Here is a 15,827-nt window from a genome sequence, read left to right on the forward strand (position 1 = left end):
TTGACATGGCCCAGAAGGACTGCGTAGTTTCCGGGTGGCTGTATCAATCCAGGCCGTGGATGGGCTCGAGGCCTTGTTAACCCCTTCATGCCCGGGCTGCTGTAGTAATGTAAACAAACAGGGAGAGAGGGCATCGGGGGTAATTAGACCAAAGGGAGGCGGAACCCTGCCTTCGATCATAATCGTCTTTTTTCAGTGGCTCGTCTGTACACCGCTACATTCGCACAAATGTAACATTATTTAGTTTTTTCTTACGAATCGTTTACAGTACACCCTGTCCACTGATGTTTGTTCCGTGTGCGTTATTAGATTGCGGCATACTGCGATACGGATATATGGACTCTTATCTCGTATTTTAGTTAGGTTAAAAATAAATAAATAAGGATACCTCTTGAAGACCTCATCATGTCGGGAAGTGATGCAGTTATTCTTCTGAATGATGGCTGCAACCTGTAGGGATGAAAGGGATCCAGACACACTATGAGCTTCCCAGATTTTTGGAGTAAACATGTTCTCTTACCTGGATATCTACATGTTATAGAAGAAAGATTTTAAAAGGACTCATTATCATTACGTTTTTAAAAAAAGATTTTTTCTTTTGAAAACATCAAGGATTTCTTTCAACAATGTTCTCATCAGAGAATCCTCAGTATCTTCGCCAAGGATTAAGCATGTTTGGTTAGTCCATATCTTATTGTTTACCTGAAGTGTAATGCAGGTACACAGTGTAATGCCTTTCTGAGTGTTTTTGTTAATGTATGAAGCATTTTTATCTAGAGATTCTTTCTTTCTTTCTTTCTTTCTTTCTTTCTTTCTTTCTTTCTTTCTTTCTTTCTTTCTTTCTTTCTTTCTTTCTTTCTTTCTGTAAAGGAAATAGTGAGTTATACAGCATTTGTTTTATTTATGACATTTGGTAATGGCTTCTGTTCTCCATTCAGCCTGTTATTGGGAACAGAGAGTCCTTTTGTACATCTGCAGTTTTTGGAATGATTTAACCAGTTTAGTGGATGGAGGTCTGATCTGTTACTGTGGCAGTACTGATATTACTGGTAGCTTTCAAAGCACTGGTTCTTTCTTATTCTGCCATGTAACCACCGACCTTTACCTATTATCCCAGATGTTATCCAGCCTGTGGTTAGATGGCTAAAATGCAAGATGCTACTGTGGCCAAAGTACTACTGCAAGAAGTACTCTGTTGTTGTCTGTCTGATTTTTAGTATTTTTTGTTGTTTTTCCATCCAAAATAATATAACATTTGTGCTTGATCACATTGTAAACTAATTGGTCATTGAGTAGGAATGCGACTGTTGTGTAAGTGTTACAGTGACTCCTCTAAATAAGTAAGCTGTTTCTTGATTTGTTAGTACGAATGACAGATTGTTTTGAATCTGAATTCAAGGCAAGGCCTCATATTGTGAATTTATCAGGTAAATTAATCTGAATTCCTTTTATCTTCTGCAGTGTGGACCAATGTAGAGCCCCGGTCAGTGCCAGTCTTCCCTTGGCATTCATTGGTCCCCTTTCTGGCACCTACCCAATCAGATGCTACTTCTCAGCCAGGAGAGGGCCAGCACCCAGTCAACCACCCTCAAGCAGCCAGTCTGAAGACGGGTAATGTTTATATTAAGACTGACCTAGAAGCTGTAAGGAGGGGGGGAAGGTGTTGTCACCAGTTTCGGGTTATTTTCCTTTGAAACTTCAGCAGCATTTACTGCTTTCTTTGCCCTGAATAATTTGTTGTTTTTCCTCAGAGTGTCAGGGGGTGGCAGCGCTGCCACAGGAGCCTGCAGAGGCACCTCCCACTGTAGAGAGAGGTCCCCCATCAAGGCCTCCCCCTGCTTCAGATGAGCCGCCTCCAGAGAAAGAGAAAGGAGATACAGAGAGGGAGAGGCCTGACAGTGAAACTGAGAGTGATGTGGATGACCCGTAAGAGCAGCTTTCTTTCTTTCTTTCTTTCTTTCTTTCTTTCTTTCTTTCTTTCTTTCTTTCTTTCTTTCTTTCTTTCTTTCTTTCTTTCTTTCTTTTCACTGTATTGGGATTTTGTGGGTAAATCTGTCAGGCTAAAAGAACACAGAGAAATAGAGGTAGCACAAACCCTCATGTTTTATCTGTTAAAGTGGTTATGTATTTGTCCAAGCCAGCTTTCACAGTAATTTTCTGTGTGGTGCTGTGTACCCACACATACAGTAAGGGAGTGTGATATTTTCTGTATCCTTGCGCTAATTTGGGCAGAAGAGCTCAATGCCAGAACAAAGCAGATGGGAACAAAAGCATTCCATCTCTGGTTTCTATCACTATATGAAAGGCAGTGGCCAGGCTGTCAGACATTGAAATGGATTAGCTATCTGCTGAATCTGCTGCTGTATCTCATGGGAGATGAACTACTTGTGCTCAGTGTCTACATCTCATAGACTCGCAGCCTTAAGATAAATAATACCTGATGTTAAGTAGAAAATTACCGGGTTTTTAAATATTAGAGATGGAAAGAGAAGAAGTGCTAATGGGCCAGCCTCCATGCGGGTATGGAAAATTAAAGATTATAGACCCAGAGATGTTTTTCTGTCTCCTTTAGCTTCCTTCCAGGAGTCGTACAAGAGCAGCCTCTCTCTACATCACCAGGAAAGAGACGTACTCAGTCGCTCAGTGCACTGCCCAAAGATGGAGACAAGAGCAGCCCTGGAAAGGTGGTGTTTGTCTTTTTTTTTTTTTTATTCACTGCATCCACAAAAACACAATTCTCAGTGTGTCCTTAATTAAGATATGTCACGTAATATCTGACTGTTTTTCTTGCTCACTCTTTCAGAGGGAGAAGGACCACATCAGGCGACCAATGAATGCATTTATGATTTTCAGCAAGCGCCATCGAGCATTGGTTCACCAGCGTCACCCGAACCAGGACAACAGGACAGTCAGCAAGATTCTTGGGGAATGGTGGTACGCTCTAGGACCTAAAGAGAAACAGAAGTACCATGATTTGGCTTTCCAGGTATCCAGATACATACAGAAAGATGTACATAATTTTAGAAAAATGGTTCAGTCGTATATCAGTTTAGATGCATACCTGTCCCTTCTCTTGGTCTCAGGTCAAAGAGGCCCACTTCAAGGCCCACCCAGACTGGAAGTGGTGCAATAAAGACAGAAAGAAGTCCAGCTCTGAAGGTCGTGGGGTACCAGGGAGCAAAGACATCAGAGAGAGGAGCATGTCTGAATCCACAGGTTGGTCAATATGCAGCATACATTTACAGAGATTCTCATATGCCCGTTATTCTTCAAGTCCTTATCAGTGATATTTTTGCCTTGGGATAGAGCCCCATTCTGTCGAGCTGAAGGGTGTCAGTCCAGGACTGGTGGGCGTGTCCGAGAGGACTACAGGAGAGGGCCATGCGAGCCAGCTTACTCGCCCCAGAGCCTTCTCCCAAAGTGCTGTGCACAGCCTGGAGCGGAGTGACAGGGGTAATACGCAAGCCCTTGCAGAACTGGCACAGGTGAGAGAGGAGAACAGCTCATCAACTGAGAACGTTGAATATTGAATGTTGAAGCTTAGTATTTTCTTTTTAAAGAATAAATGAAAGGCAGCCATTACTGCTACCAGTGCAGTCAGAAATTTAAAGATGTGTTTTGTGAATTCATTTTGTATTCCCAGCAATAGAAGATGTTTTCTACTTTTGCTTTCCACAAACATGAAAAAACTGTTTTGGCAGTAGGATGGTGCATTTTCAGTCCCAGACTGGCATCTTGAACACATTTAACACATTGCTACATCAAACCCAAATAAGGTTACAACAAGAAGGTCATCCTAATATGTCTTTTGTCTCAGATGTGTGGGGATGGTGGCAATCAGTTCTCGAGCCATGCCCCTCCTTTGGCACAGTCTCAGCGTGGGGTCAGCGAGGACATGACCAGTGATGAGGAGCGCATGGTCATCTGTGAGGAGGAGGGAGATGATGATGTCATTGGTGAGAAATGAATACTACTGTGCTCATGCAGCCATATTAGATTAGAGCAATTAATGTGTTAGTAAACTGCTTCCAGCAGCACTGAACCACACTGCGTATTGTCATCTTCTGTATGTTTAAAAAAAACAAAACACCCACTCAGTACTAAGAGGTAATGTCAGCAATTAGTTCCTTGTGAAACAGTCACATGTTGTTTAGTCTCTCCTGTTATTGGCCACTTTGACATTTCAGATTTTAAGAAGTGAGAGCAGTTTCAGACATGCCCCAATTATCTGGTTATTTAAACGGTAATTATGAGCAGCTGAGTGTGAAAAACTGTTCACGTCAGCTTCTCGCTTGTAATTACAAGTCTGAAGTTTCAGGTATCACTGACATTAACAATATCCTTGCTAAATGGCTGCAAATGCACATCATCTGGGATTTGCATTAGAAATAAAATAAAAAATAATACAGCGAGTTCAACCTCTTTTGAAAGGGCTTAACTCTGTAACAGCAAAAATGGCTAATTAAAGTTGTCTAACTGGTCTGACTACAAGATTGCAATGCAAGCTGACAACCTTGGATAAAAGGTGTTCTCTGCTTTCTCCCAGCATTACATGAATGCATCACAAGTTTTCCCTGACCTTTTGAGTGGATGTTAAATTTTAAGGAATATCAAGTGTAGCTGGAGTGTGTGCTTCTTTCCGCAGAGGACCCTTATCCCAGCAGCTCCATAGACCTCAAGTGTAAGGAGCGTGTGACTGACAGCGATAGTGAGAACGGTTCGGGTGATGAAAGCGATCGAAAGGTAATGGTATTGATAGCTATCAGTTTAACACACACAGATTTCTTGAAACATTTTAAAGGTGATTATCCTGTGTAACATCTGTATATTTGTCCTTTTCAGAGAGTTTTTGCTCCAGTCATTTGCTCTTCTGCTTCCTCCTCTTCCTCACACCATACTCCTCATGGTAGGAGTGTCTCACTGTCCTCCTACCCCACCACCAAGCGCTATGATGAGGGGAGATCAGGAGGGGGAGCATTTATGGACCACAGGAGGAAGGAAAGAGCAGAGGGAGAGAATAAGGATGCATTTGGAGGGGAGGAAGGTGGAAGTGGGCAAGCCACTTCTCTCTCCCTTTCTTCTGGTCAGTCAGTCATGTCCACTTCTCCAGCCGGAGGGCCTCTTCCCTCATCAGTAAGTTCGCTGGGGGCGAACCCACTCCTTAGGGTGGCCTCTACAGTGGTGACCAATGTAATGCGTCCTGTTATCAGCACACCGCTCCCTATCGCCAGCAAACCTAGAGATGGAGCCACTTCATCCAACCCTCACCCTTCCGAAAGGAAGTCTCTGACTCCCCAGCAGCAGCCGCAACTCTTGATTGGTTCAGCTTCAGGAGGCGGGGCCACAGCCACAGGGGGTGGGTACTATTCTTCGTCATCACCCAGTCCAGCTATGGGTCCAGGTGGTGTAGTGACTAATTTGGTGTTAGGAGGGGCTTTGCCTCCCCAACCCTCTATACAGCTTGTAACCCCCTCCCCACAACCCCAGCCATCTCAGCCGCAGGCTCTTCCACCCACTGCTGTTTCAGCTCAGCATAGCCAAACCAACGGGCCCCTGCCTCTGCCCCTGCTTCAGCCCCAGTTCCTTCCTGCTTCCTCCCTGGCACCCCCTGGGAGTAAGGCCATCACTCAAGTCCAGTACATTCTGCCTACCCTACCTGCCAACACCAACCCAAAGAGTCCACCTCAGCAGCTCAGCCAGCCAACCAGTGTCTTCAACCTGCCCACAGCTCCACCGACACATGTGTCCTTGGCCAATGGAAAGCAGCAGGGTACAAGTCCACTGACGGGATACACGTCCAGCCCAGCAGTAGGAGTCGGCCCAGGAACTAGAGGTGAAAGCTCTAACAGGAGACACAGCACTGGAGCTAATAGTCTGTGTTGACTTCTAATGAAATGCTCATTCCCCCTGTTTATCCGCGTTTTCATCAGTGCAAGCACAGTCTCCGGCGCTCCAGGGTAAAATGCTTGTTCCCATGGCAACAGTGCGGACTGCGCCAGCACCTGCCCAGCAGTTTCCGATTGTGGCTCCACCTCTTCCTGTCCAGAATGGAGCTCAGTCCGGAAGCAAGGTCAGCGGTGCTTCACTGATGACGTGTTTTTAAACTGTAGTCATTTTCTTATTAAAGCTTTATCTGAGCAAAGCTGCAAATAAACATTTGTGTTGGTTCTTCTATCTTTATTTTTTTCCCCCCCAGATCATCCATATAGCTCCTATGCCCGTTGTTCAATCTCAGCTGCCTCAGGGTGGAGCAGTACATCCTGCCAGCCCCTTCCCTGTAACAGTGGGCACAGCTGCTGTGGTAGCACCAGGATCAGCCCCCTCCCAGGCTGTTCTAGTGCCACCAGCACCTACAAGGTAGGAGATATCAAACTGCAGTGAGACAGTGAATATGAATATGGGACCAATAGTTCACCAATAGCACTTGGTGACAGTGGGGAGGAAGGACTCCTCTTTAAAAGAAAGAGACCTATATCAGAAACAGCTCTAAGGAGGGGCGGCACTCTGCTGTAACCAGCTGGGGGTTGGGAAAGTAGATGAAACCAGAAAGAGGAGTGCAGAGATCCCATAAAGAACAAGGAACGAAATAAACACCACCATCACCATGTTGGCACTCTTTAAAAATCATTAAAAAATATTTTTAATTGTGTGCTTGTTTGTAACCTTGTGGTGTCCTATCTTTCTTCTTAATTAGAATCAGTAACAAAATTTCTTTAGGTGCAAAATATAGTAATGTGATTAAAAAGAAAAAAGTTAATGTGTTGAAAACAGAAAATGTTAGTATTTAAAGAACTTATATCATGTCTGCTGCCTTATTATGACAGCTGAGTAATAATAACACATGCACAGCTAATTCCTCCAACTGTTTCTTATGAGAAAGAAAGCATGATCTGTTGAATAGCCCTTTGAGCCAAAATTAAAAGAGGCATAAGAAAAGTGTTTTGTTCACTGAGAACATTGTTGATCTGGCAGTGCAGGGCAACAATAGAAGAAAAAAAAAACTCATCTGAAAAGCACCGTCGATTTACCCACATTTGCCCCCCTCTTTGGATTTTCTTTCATTCCACTCACTTTAAAAATGAAAATCCAGTAAATGCTTTACCTATAAATTACACAGCATGTGAGCAAGATGAGGAATTACCCGGCAGCCAAATGTTGACCTATCTGTTTCCCATTTTTCATAGCTAACTGGAACAGCTTTAGTGCTGTCAGCCTGTGTTAAACACATTTTAAATTCTAGTTAATAAATGAAGTGAAACTTCCAGTGTGGTTATTGGGGCTGTTTGTCACTACTCACAGTATTTCTAAACTTTCCACTGCTGTTCATAACAGACGTGTTTGAACTGACATAAAGCATTTATATAATGGAGACTGATGTTTGACAGCTTAAAAGCTATTTTCTAACAGATAGATAAACCCAGCAATGCAACACATCACATGTCTGAGAGCAGCTGTAAACAAATGTGCCAGTAAGGCTTGACTCAGCTCTGATTAACAAGCACTCATTTATAAACATATGCCAGCCCTTGTGCACCCTAGTCCCCAGTATCCCTGAGCTGCAGTTGATCTCTGTAATTGTTCACTTATTGGAAGTGTCTTTGCATTAGGGCTGCAACAATTCATCAAGTAACTCGATTACAAAAAAATCTTTGAGGCAAATTCTTGGCTTCGATGCTTCGTTTGCACTCGGTTGTCACCGTGTAAGCGTGAGCGTTTCACCCACATTTGTGACTAAAAATAGACCCGCAGTAGGAATGTATTTAGGAGCACGTGTGAACAAAAAGTATTATAATATTAAGGTCATGCAGCCCCCAGTTTTTCCACAAAAAGACTGATAGTACAACAGCAGCAGTGAAGATGATGCTGTCGTAGTTTAATGTGGAGCTGTCGTCAAGACGCTCAGGTGGCGTAAAAGAAAACAGCATTTGTTACTTTAATCACTGTAAAAACCTTTACTTGGAAAAAGCTGCATGCAAAGCTTTAAACCCACCTGTTCAACAAGCTGCAGCGTTTTAGCTGCTCACATCCACCGCCATTTATCTTAGACTACAAGCTATCTGCGTTAGTGCTATAGAAGTTCACATAAAATATGCAGATGAGCTGTTAACCTAATTTAATACATTTAATTTAAATTAGGCAGATTGATAAAGGCTGCAGCTGGCCACTTTCTATCACAGTGATACCTGCAGCAAGCAGGGGCGAATCTAAAGGGGGGTATAGGGTGTACTAAACCCCGTACCTTCCTTTACAGCTTATTTCAAGGCTCTAGTAATGTAATATATATATATATATATATATATATATATATATATATATATAAAAATAAAAACAAAAGTTAAAACAAAATTCAAAAGTTGCTTTTGTTTTTTTGTTTGCATGGGCAAGTGAAACTCTCAGCCACTGACCTGGGGCTGTTAGGTTGAACACTGAATTATTATTATCACTAATTATCATTAATCATTGATTATTATTGGAACAACCTCCCTCAAAATAGTAGGAAGGCATGCTCTGTGGAGGTTTTTAAAACTAAGTTGAAGACACATTTGTTCACCCTATCTTACATGTCTTAATTTCTATGTCTTTTACTTTTTAAATTCTTACTGTTTTTAACTTGTATTGTGTTTTTACTTGTACTGCTATTTATCCCTTTTTATTTATTCATCTTTTTAGTTTCAAATAGCTGTACAGCACTTTGTTTTAAAGCGCTTTATAAATAAAGTTATTATTATTATTATTAACATCTACACCATCAGAACATCCGTTTTCTGAATTGGGACATGCTGCAGCTCAGCACATGGCAAACAGTTCAGTTCAGAGAACGTTTTTCTTCATTGCAATCACCACATACAAGACTTAAAAACACATACACGTGAACACACAGCAAATGTACCTCATCCAGGAGGTACAATCCTGTCAGAACTCAGTCTGAAGTCTGTTGTTTTTATGTACCTTTTTTATTTTTTATTTTTATTGCCAACTGTCCAGGGTGTACCCTGTATCCCCCCCTATGATAGCTGCGATAGCTCCAGATTTCTGTATTTGTTATCTGTCTATTGTTGCATTTTTAATTTTTATTTTAATTTAGCAGTTTAGTTCTGTGGATGGGTGTTTAATTCAGTTAAACTATTAAAATTTGTAATTTGCTTATTGGTTTACACTTTAGAATCTCATTAATAAGGCAAAAGTATTTCTTATCCGATAACTTACTTAATTGATAAGATACTCGATTAACAAAGAAATCAATAGCTGCAGCCGTATTTTGCAGGCTTTCTGCATATGACAGATGTGCTGTATATATATACACATAAATACTTAGAGGGAACACGTTGATCCTCCCTTTACAGGTTTGCTGCTGTGCTTTCTTTGATGCAACATTAAAATGGAGAAGGCAAGCCACGCGTGCAGCTTCATTCACAATCTGTAGTAAACATCAGTTAACCAGCGATAATTCCCTGAAATCATTTTGAGCTTAAAGACATGCTCTGTCTCCGTGTGCACTCAATTTGGTTACTTCCAAAATAGAAGTTAATCAGAAGGAGTGTTTTTACATGACGATTTTGCCCACTGGCTAGATAATAAAAGGTTTATTCAACAGTTTTAGACCAAATGAAATACTTTCTAAATGGGCCTGTTTATGCCTTCCAAGGTTTTAAAAAAAGGCACTTTAATTCCAAACAGGCTTTTACTGCAGTTAATGGGGAAATAAAACTCTCTGAGTAATCACCGACAATATTATAAGTTAACAGCTGAGTTATTAAAAAACAATATGCTATCTTTTCCTTGCAGCATATAAGCTGAAGCTGTGTAGCTTCTCCATATTTCCTGTAACACAGTGAGCAGACAACACGAGAAACCGAAATTCCAGTAGGGGTGCAGCTGTAACACTACAGCTCTATTCTGGATATGTTAGTCATGCTGCTGGTGGCCCAAGTTGCCTCTGCCTGCCACCCCCACACTACCTCTCATCTCCTCTCTCTCACACACACACACACACACACGCGCAGCACTAGTTATCTAGTGCTACTTGCTGTGATGTACACTCACCAACTGACCCTCACTGCAGCACTTCTCTTTTTGTCTTCCTCTTTCCTTCCAATCGTGTCTCTGTTCCCTGCACTCTCCGTCTGCCTCATTATTCTACTGTAACATGGGCTGTCGCTGCCTCTGCACCCTTCCTGACATTTCTTATTACAATAAATGTCATCCTCCTTCCGCCTGCTGCTTCTTCTTGCCTTCTTCTTCTGTTGTTGTTTTTTTCATTTTATAATAATCACCTCACCTGTATCTGTACCTCCTGTCCAGGATCACCTACGTCCAGTCCACTCCAGGGGTACCATCCACCCTGCCTTTAGTCTCCAATGCAACAGCCTCCTCCCCTTCGCAGCAAGCTCTGCCAGTTCCTGGGTCTGCATACGTACCCGCGCCCCTTGCAACTCTTGGGTTCACAGCCATTGCCCCGCCTGGACAGACGCTTGTACAACCGCTGATTGCAGGTCAGAGCCGTGGAAAAAATAATCCAAAGATCCTGGGTTGTTTTTTTGTTTTGTTTTTAATACAGCAATTCTGTATTTTGAATACATCATACTGTGTGGGTCACATATGGCCCTCTGAATAATGTTGATGTAACAATGCCAGCATCAAAGTGCATTGATGACTGATGACCTTTTCTGCTAGCTGAAACATACACTAACCCTGCATTCATGTGCTCTTTGGATGGTCCTGAGTTCAAAATATCTGCTTTAAGTAAAACATTGATAGCTTCTTCGTGTTTAGAATTATTTTATTATAGGCTTTTAGGCTAATAAATAACGAATCTAGGTCACTCTACGAGGAGGGCAACAAATCGTTAAAAACTGTCACATGACTGTGTGATTATTTGCTGCCATTAAAAATTTTCAAACGCTTGAAAAAAAACTTTCTCACTAAAGTTCAACATACAGCACTCTCTAGTTATTCAGATAGTCAAAATTATCTAAACAATTAAATATTTAATTTTCTCAATTTGTTTTCGCTAAAAAACAGGGTTTATTTTTTTGTAAAGAAGGTCTGGTGGCCCTAAAATGTAAAATGTTGAGTAAATTTTGTTTTAATGTGTTGGTCTTAAGTAAAACTAAGGTGTAACACTGAATTGATTGACAATTTATACTTTATACTTTAAAAAACAGTCAAATGAAGTGGAGACACTTTTGACCCCTGATGGCTCGCATTGTATGCAAATCGGGAGGACATCACAAGGGCTAATAAGGGTAAATCTTTTACCACTCGTTAGTTCTCTGCAGTGGGCTGTTTATGATTATTCAGTCCGTTAACAATCCCTTTTCATTACAATAATAAATGTTTTTGATTCATTTAGACCACCATTGGGGGAAAAAAGAGAAATGATTTACTTTTTAAACTTTTAGCACCAACAAAATGGAACAGTTGTCAAGTGGAAATGTCCAGTAGCTATGAAGACACACAGGCCATTTTGAATCCTACCTGTGTTTGTACAAATGCTTAAGTTTAGCCTGTTTTGATAACAAATGAAGCTTAAAAAAAGGCCTGTTCCCATTTTAACTAAACTAAACCTTACCTAATCAAAAACAGCCATTTTATAGGCTAAAGTTCAGCTGTAGAAATCCATGTCCATGCACTCTTCCATTCCCCATTTTCCTCTCTGACTTTTCATTTTTGGATTTGTAGTACACAACATACTTGCGTTTATATAGTAGTTTTCTAGTCTTATTAGCCACTCGAGCACTTTAGACTAAAATTCACATTATAAAGCTTTTTCACTCTGTACACTTTTATCATAGCCAGTTAGAGTCACCACTTAACCTAACTTGTATGTGTGTAGACTGTGGGAGGAAGCCAGAGGCAAAGGGAAAACATGCAAAGTGCACACAGAAAGCACATTTGACAGAGATGAAAAATCTTAATGCAGAACTACATCTCTCAGCTCTTACGAGATATCATATGATTACTTCTTTTTTTTTTTTTTGTGGCCTTGAAGAGTTGCAGAGTAAGAGAGCGGATATCTCTCTTGGTATTAGATGTACTGAAGTGCTGGGAAAAGACTAAGCTTGACCTCTTCACCACCTATATATGCATATATAGTAAAAATAAGCCTCTGCATAATTGAATATTGTATACTTCCATTTCATACTCGGTTGATTAAACAACACGTGGATATTGTTTGCTTCCCGGTGTCTCTTTTCAGTAGTAACCTTCATCTGCGGTAAAACTTTTTCCAGCATTTATTTAGTGCATGGTACTGTGGGAGAGTGGATTCCATCGACTCCATTGAACCGGTGATTTTTTTATTTTCTTAGGCCAATTTATAAATCACTACTTTATAGAGCTATTGCCAAAATTAAGTCTGATTTTTAACTATTTTTTATTAACTTGTTAAAAAAATACATGCAACAAACCACAAGAGTCTATAAATAAAGTTATCATTTTCATTTAGGTTAAATGGCCTTTGAATTAAAACACAAATTTTATAATTTAGTCCAAAGCATATATGCATTAAGTAATTTCAGTCATCCATAAATGAAGTGAGTCAGTGTTAATTATGTGTAAATAACCTCATCAGTTACACCCTTATGAGTAGTTTTGAGTAAAGTAAGCATTAATGCTGTTAAACCTGGGCTAATCCAGTTTGTACATTTTATTTATTCTCATATGACATGAAGGGAATACATGAACAAAAAGTACTGTTAGCAGTGTTAGCTTGTATTTTTGCCTTTAATATTTGCATTTCTATTTTGCTTAAATACATAAACAAACATATCTCAGTAAAATCTTGGTTCATCGAGTCCAGGTGGAAATCTGGATTGATAGTTGTCAATAAAGACTGTAATTTGTCAGATTATTGAGAGAAGAGAAGGAATAGGTATTCATCGTGTTGAAAATGTCGCAGATCATCATAGCAATGTGGAAAATTATGAGGTTGTTTTTGCCCTCTTGGTTTCCTGTCTCCTTCATCCAGGTCAACCACCACTCCTGGCCACAGCTCAGTCTCCACAGCCCTCCACCTCAGCCCCTGCTTCAGGCTCCGGGGGCCAGATAGTAACTGCCATCTACCCTCCTTCACCTAGCGTCACCATGGCAACAGGGGTGGTCTCCATGGCAGCAGTACCCCCCAGCGTGGTCTACTCTGTCTCCAGCCCGTCGAGCGCTTCTCCCCACATCCTGCCCAAACACACAGCAACCCCCTCCATCATCACGCACCCACATCCGGACAGACAGACTGACAGGCACCTGCCTCCGGACAGACCTGCGGATCGACAAACTGACAGGCAGACGGAGAGGCAGGCAGAACTGCTGACACATTCGGAAAGACAGCTTGAGAGGCAGACGCAGCCCTCCAGCAGCTCAGCGGCGCCTCCCAGTGGCTCTGCTGGCTCCATAAGGCCCTGCAGTCCTTCGCTTCAGATCCAAACACCCGGTACAACTGCACCCACTGTTTTTTAACCTGCCACTAAAGTTCATTGCTTGAATGAGTGAGCGAATACTTTCATTCATAAGTATTTTTATTTCTTTTCTTTTTTACAGGAAGCACACCAGGCACACCCAAACTCACCCTGCTTCCAGTCAGGGTCCCACAGAAAGTGAAGGCAACAGTGGCCACCATTCCCGTAGGCAGCTATGAAGGAGGAGGCCGAGGGAAGGAGAGAGAGCGTGACAAAGACAAGGAGCGAGAGCGGGAGCGAGAGCGGGAGCGAGAAAAGGAGAGGGAAAGGGAAGCTGCAGCCAACAGTCATTTTGCCTTTGATTTTGAACCGCCGGGGCAGACGGCGTCTCCATCAGCACATCCCACAGAGGAACCAGCATCCTCACTGGAGGGCTCCAGTGCTGGAGACTCCTCTGACTCAAGAAACAGGGAAAGCACAACCGCCAAAGAGGTGAGGGAGCATCACATTCTGGCTTTTACTTCAAACACTACCAGAATAAAGTACTGAGCCATAGTGCACGTGTAGTGCCTCTGTGTTCTTGAATAAAATGCCTGTATTGAATTTCCTGTGCAGGCTGGGTGGAAGGAGTCCCTCCCCTCCTCTCCTCTCCCTCCTCCATCAGCCACAGAGCCCGCCCTGCCACCTCCACAGACTGACAAAGAATGTCCCACACCCAAAAAGGTCAAAGCCCGCCCACCACCTCTGAAGAAGACCTTTGACTCTGTTGACAAGTGAGTTAATGCCTCTGTAAACCTCTGTGTTTGAATTATTGATGGACGGTGTATATATACTGTGTATTCTGTCTTTGTGTGTGTGTTGGACTGGAAGGGTGTTGTCAGAGGTGTACTTTGAGGAACGATTTGCCGAGCTGCCAGAGTTTCGACCCGAGGAGGTTTTGCCGTCACCGACTCTGCAGAGCCTGGCCACCTCACCTCGTGCCATTCTGGGGAGCTATCGCCGCAAGAGGAAGAACTCAACAGGTCACACAAAGCACTTTGGGATACTTTGAGGCTGGTGTCTGTAGAGCAGTTTCTTTGGCTTTCTGCTGATAATTCCTGGACTTCAATAGTGCATTATAATTTTTACTTTAACATCTAAACTGTTGAAAATAATGCTCATTTTATTTATATCTCTCATTGTGTTTGCTTGGATTTAAATTTGTCTCCCTTCTGCTTCTAGATTTAGACTCTGCTACAGACGAGCAAATCTCCCCAAAGAGGAAGAGTCGGCGGCGTTCCAGCTGTAGCTCCGAGCCCAGCACGCCTAAAAGTGCCGCTAAATGCGAGGGGGACATCTTCACCTTTGACAGAGCAGGTAGAGCACACAGAACAGCAAGGACAAGATGCAATATTCTCATATACTTAAAGTGGACCTGTCACTTCCAGCTTTGCATGATTCACAGTTCAGAATTAGTGCAGACTAAAACAAGCTGATTTAGCTCCTCCCACTTAAGCCAGTTTTCTTCTCATTGGCTGCCTGTCACACACAGATCAGAGCAGGTGGGGCTCCTGTGATCACAGGCAGAAATTAGATCTCTGTTCTCAGTAACATCATAAAGACAGGAAATTAGAAAGACTGTCTATACATATGGCCTTTATAGCAGTACGAAGCCTGAGCTTTAGGTTCACAAGGTTCAGTAATCTCTACAGTTCGATCATACCGTTGTCCTCCTTGGTGATAGCTGGTAGCTAACACCATCGTTACTGGGGTGAACAGGAAGTAGGTTAAAGTACCCTTTTAAAGAATCGTTGTTCACATTCTGTAATGCCTTAAAAAAATTACATTTAAAAATCAATTCAACTCTTATCAGGATCATAAAAAATAATCTATTTTAATGCATTAATGGGGAAATTAGCTAAAAATCAATGGTAGGCTATTGCTGATCACACTGAATATTATCCCTAATTTTTTACACGCTAACCTCATTATTTTAAACTTGCCTGTTTTTAATATGAACATGCACTATTGTAACAGTGGTATGTACAAGACAGTTAAGCATGATACTGTAGGTCTCCTTTAATGTTAATAGTTCATAGTGAGCTGTGATGCCTGTCTTGATGTAGAAATGTAACGAGAGGGTTAAGGATTAATGAAAAGCTTGTTTTTAGGTGGGGATTTTTATCTTTTGTGTATTGATGACCTCCTTTTTAAATTCATTTAATTCGTTATTATTCAATGTCACTGTGATGTTAAAATTAATTCAAATTCCTCTCAGGGATCTAATGGTTTATAATCTCCAGCTTCTTTCCCAGCACCGGATGGAGAAGACATCTTGACTGAACTGGAGTTTGATAAGGTGCCGTACACTTCCCTGCGCCGAACGCTGGACCAGAGGAGAGCACTGGTCATGCAGCTGTTCCAGGAGCAGGGTTTCTTCCCATCAGGTAAGAC

At 41.9% G+C, this 15,827-nt stretch overlaps 1 protein-coding gene across 7 annotated transcripts in view; it reads left to right on the forward strand.

Moving 5' to 3' along the window:
• Window positions 1-15,827, forward strand: part of cicb (capicua transcriptional repressor b) — a 45,804-nt gene that overhangs the window by 27,792 nt on the left and 2,185 nt on the right. For 5 of the 7 annotated variants that reach the window (XM_082550545.1, XM_082550544.1, XM_082550543.1 and 2 more), the window contains 18 exons: window positions 1,462-1,611; window positions 1,752-1,926; window positions 2,573-2,684; window positions 2,804-2,986; window positions 3,084-3,216; window positions 3,307-3,485; window positions 3,818-3,956; window positions 4,646-4,743; window positions 4,843-5,833; window positions 5,931-6,070; window positions 6,197-6,357; window positions 10,303-10,493; window positions 12,971-13,429; window positions 13,537-13,886; window positions 14,010-14,167; window positions 14,256-14,416; window positions 14,616-14,750; window positions 15,677-15,820. In XM_082550545.1, the coding sequence (XP_082406671.1) occupies window positions 1,462-1,611; window positions 1,752-1,926; window positions 2,573-2,684; window positions 2,804-2,986; window positions 3,084-3,216; window positions 3,307-3,485; window positions 3,818-3,956; window positions 4,646-4,743; window positions 4,843-5,833; window positions 5,931-6,070; window positions 6,197-6,357; window positions 10,303-10,493; window positions 12,971-13,429; window positions 13,537-13,886; window positions 14,010-14,167; window positions 14,256-14,416; window positions 14,616-14,750; window positions 15,677-15,820 (4,059 nt within the window). Of the gene's footprint in view, window positions 1-612; window positions 679-1,461; window positions 1,612-1,751; window positions 1,927-2,572; window positions 2,685-2,803; window positions 2,987-3,083; window positions 3,217-3,306; window positions 3,486-3,817; window positions 3,957-4,645; window positions 4,744-4,842; window positions 5,834-5,930; window positions 6,071-6,196; window positions 6,358-10,302; window positions 10,494-12,970; window positions 13,430-13,536; window positions 13,887-14,009; window positions 14,168-14,255; window positions 14,417-14,615; window positions 14,751-15,676; window positions 15,821-15,827 lie in introns of all 7 variants that reach the window. The other 2 variants (XM_082550547.1, XM_082550546.1) reach the window with 2 other exon arrangements.

This window comes from Aulonocara stuartgranti (assembly GCF_965226115.1).
Source record: "Aulonocara stuartgranti genome assembly, chromosome: 11".
NCBI classification, from domain to species: Eukaryota; Metazoa; Chordata; class Actinopteri; order Cichliformes; family Cichlidae; genus Aulonocara; species Aulonocara stuartgranti.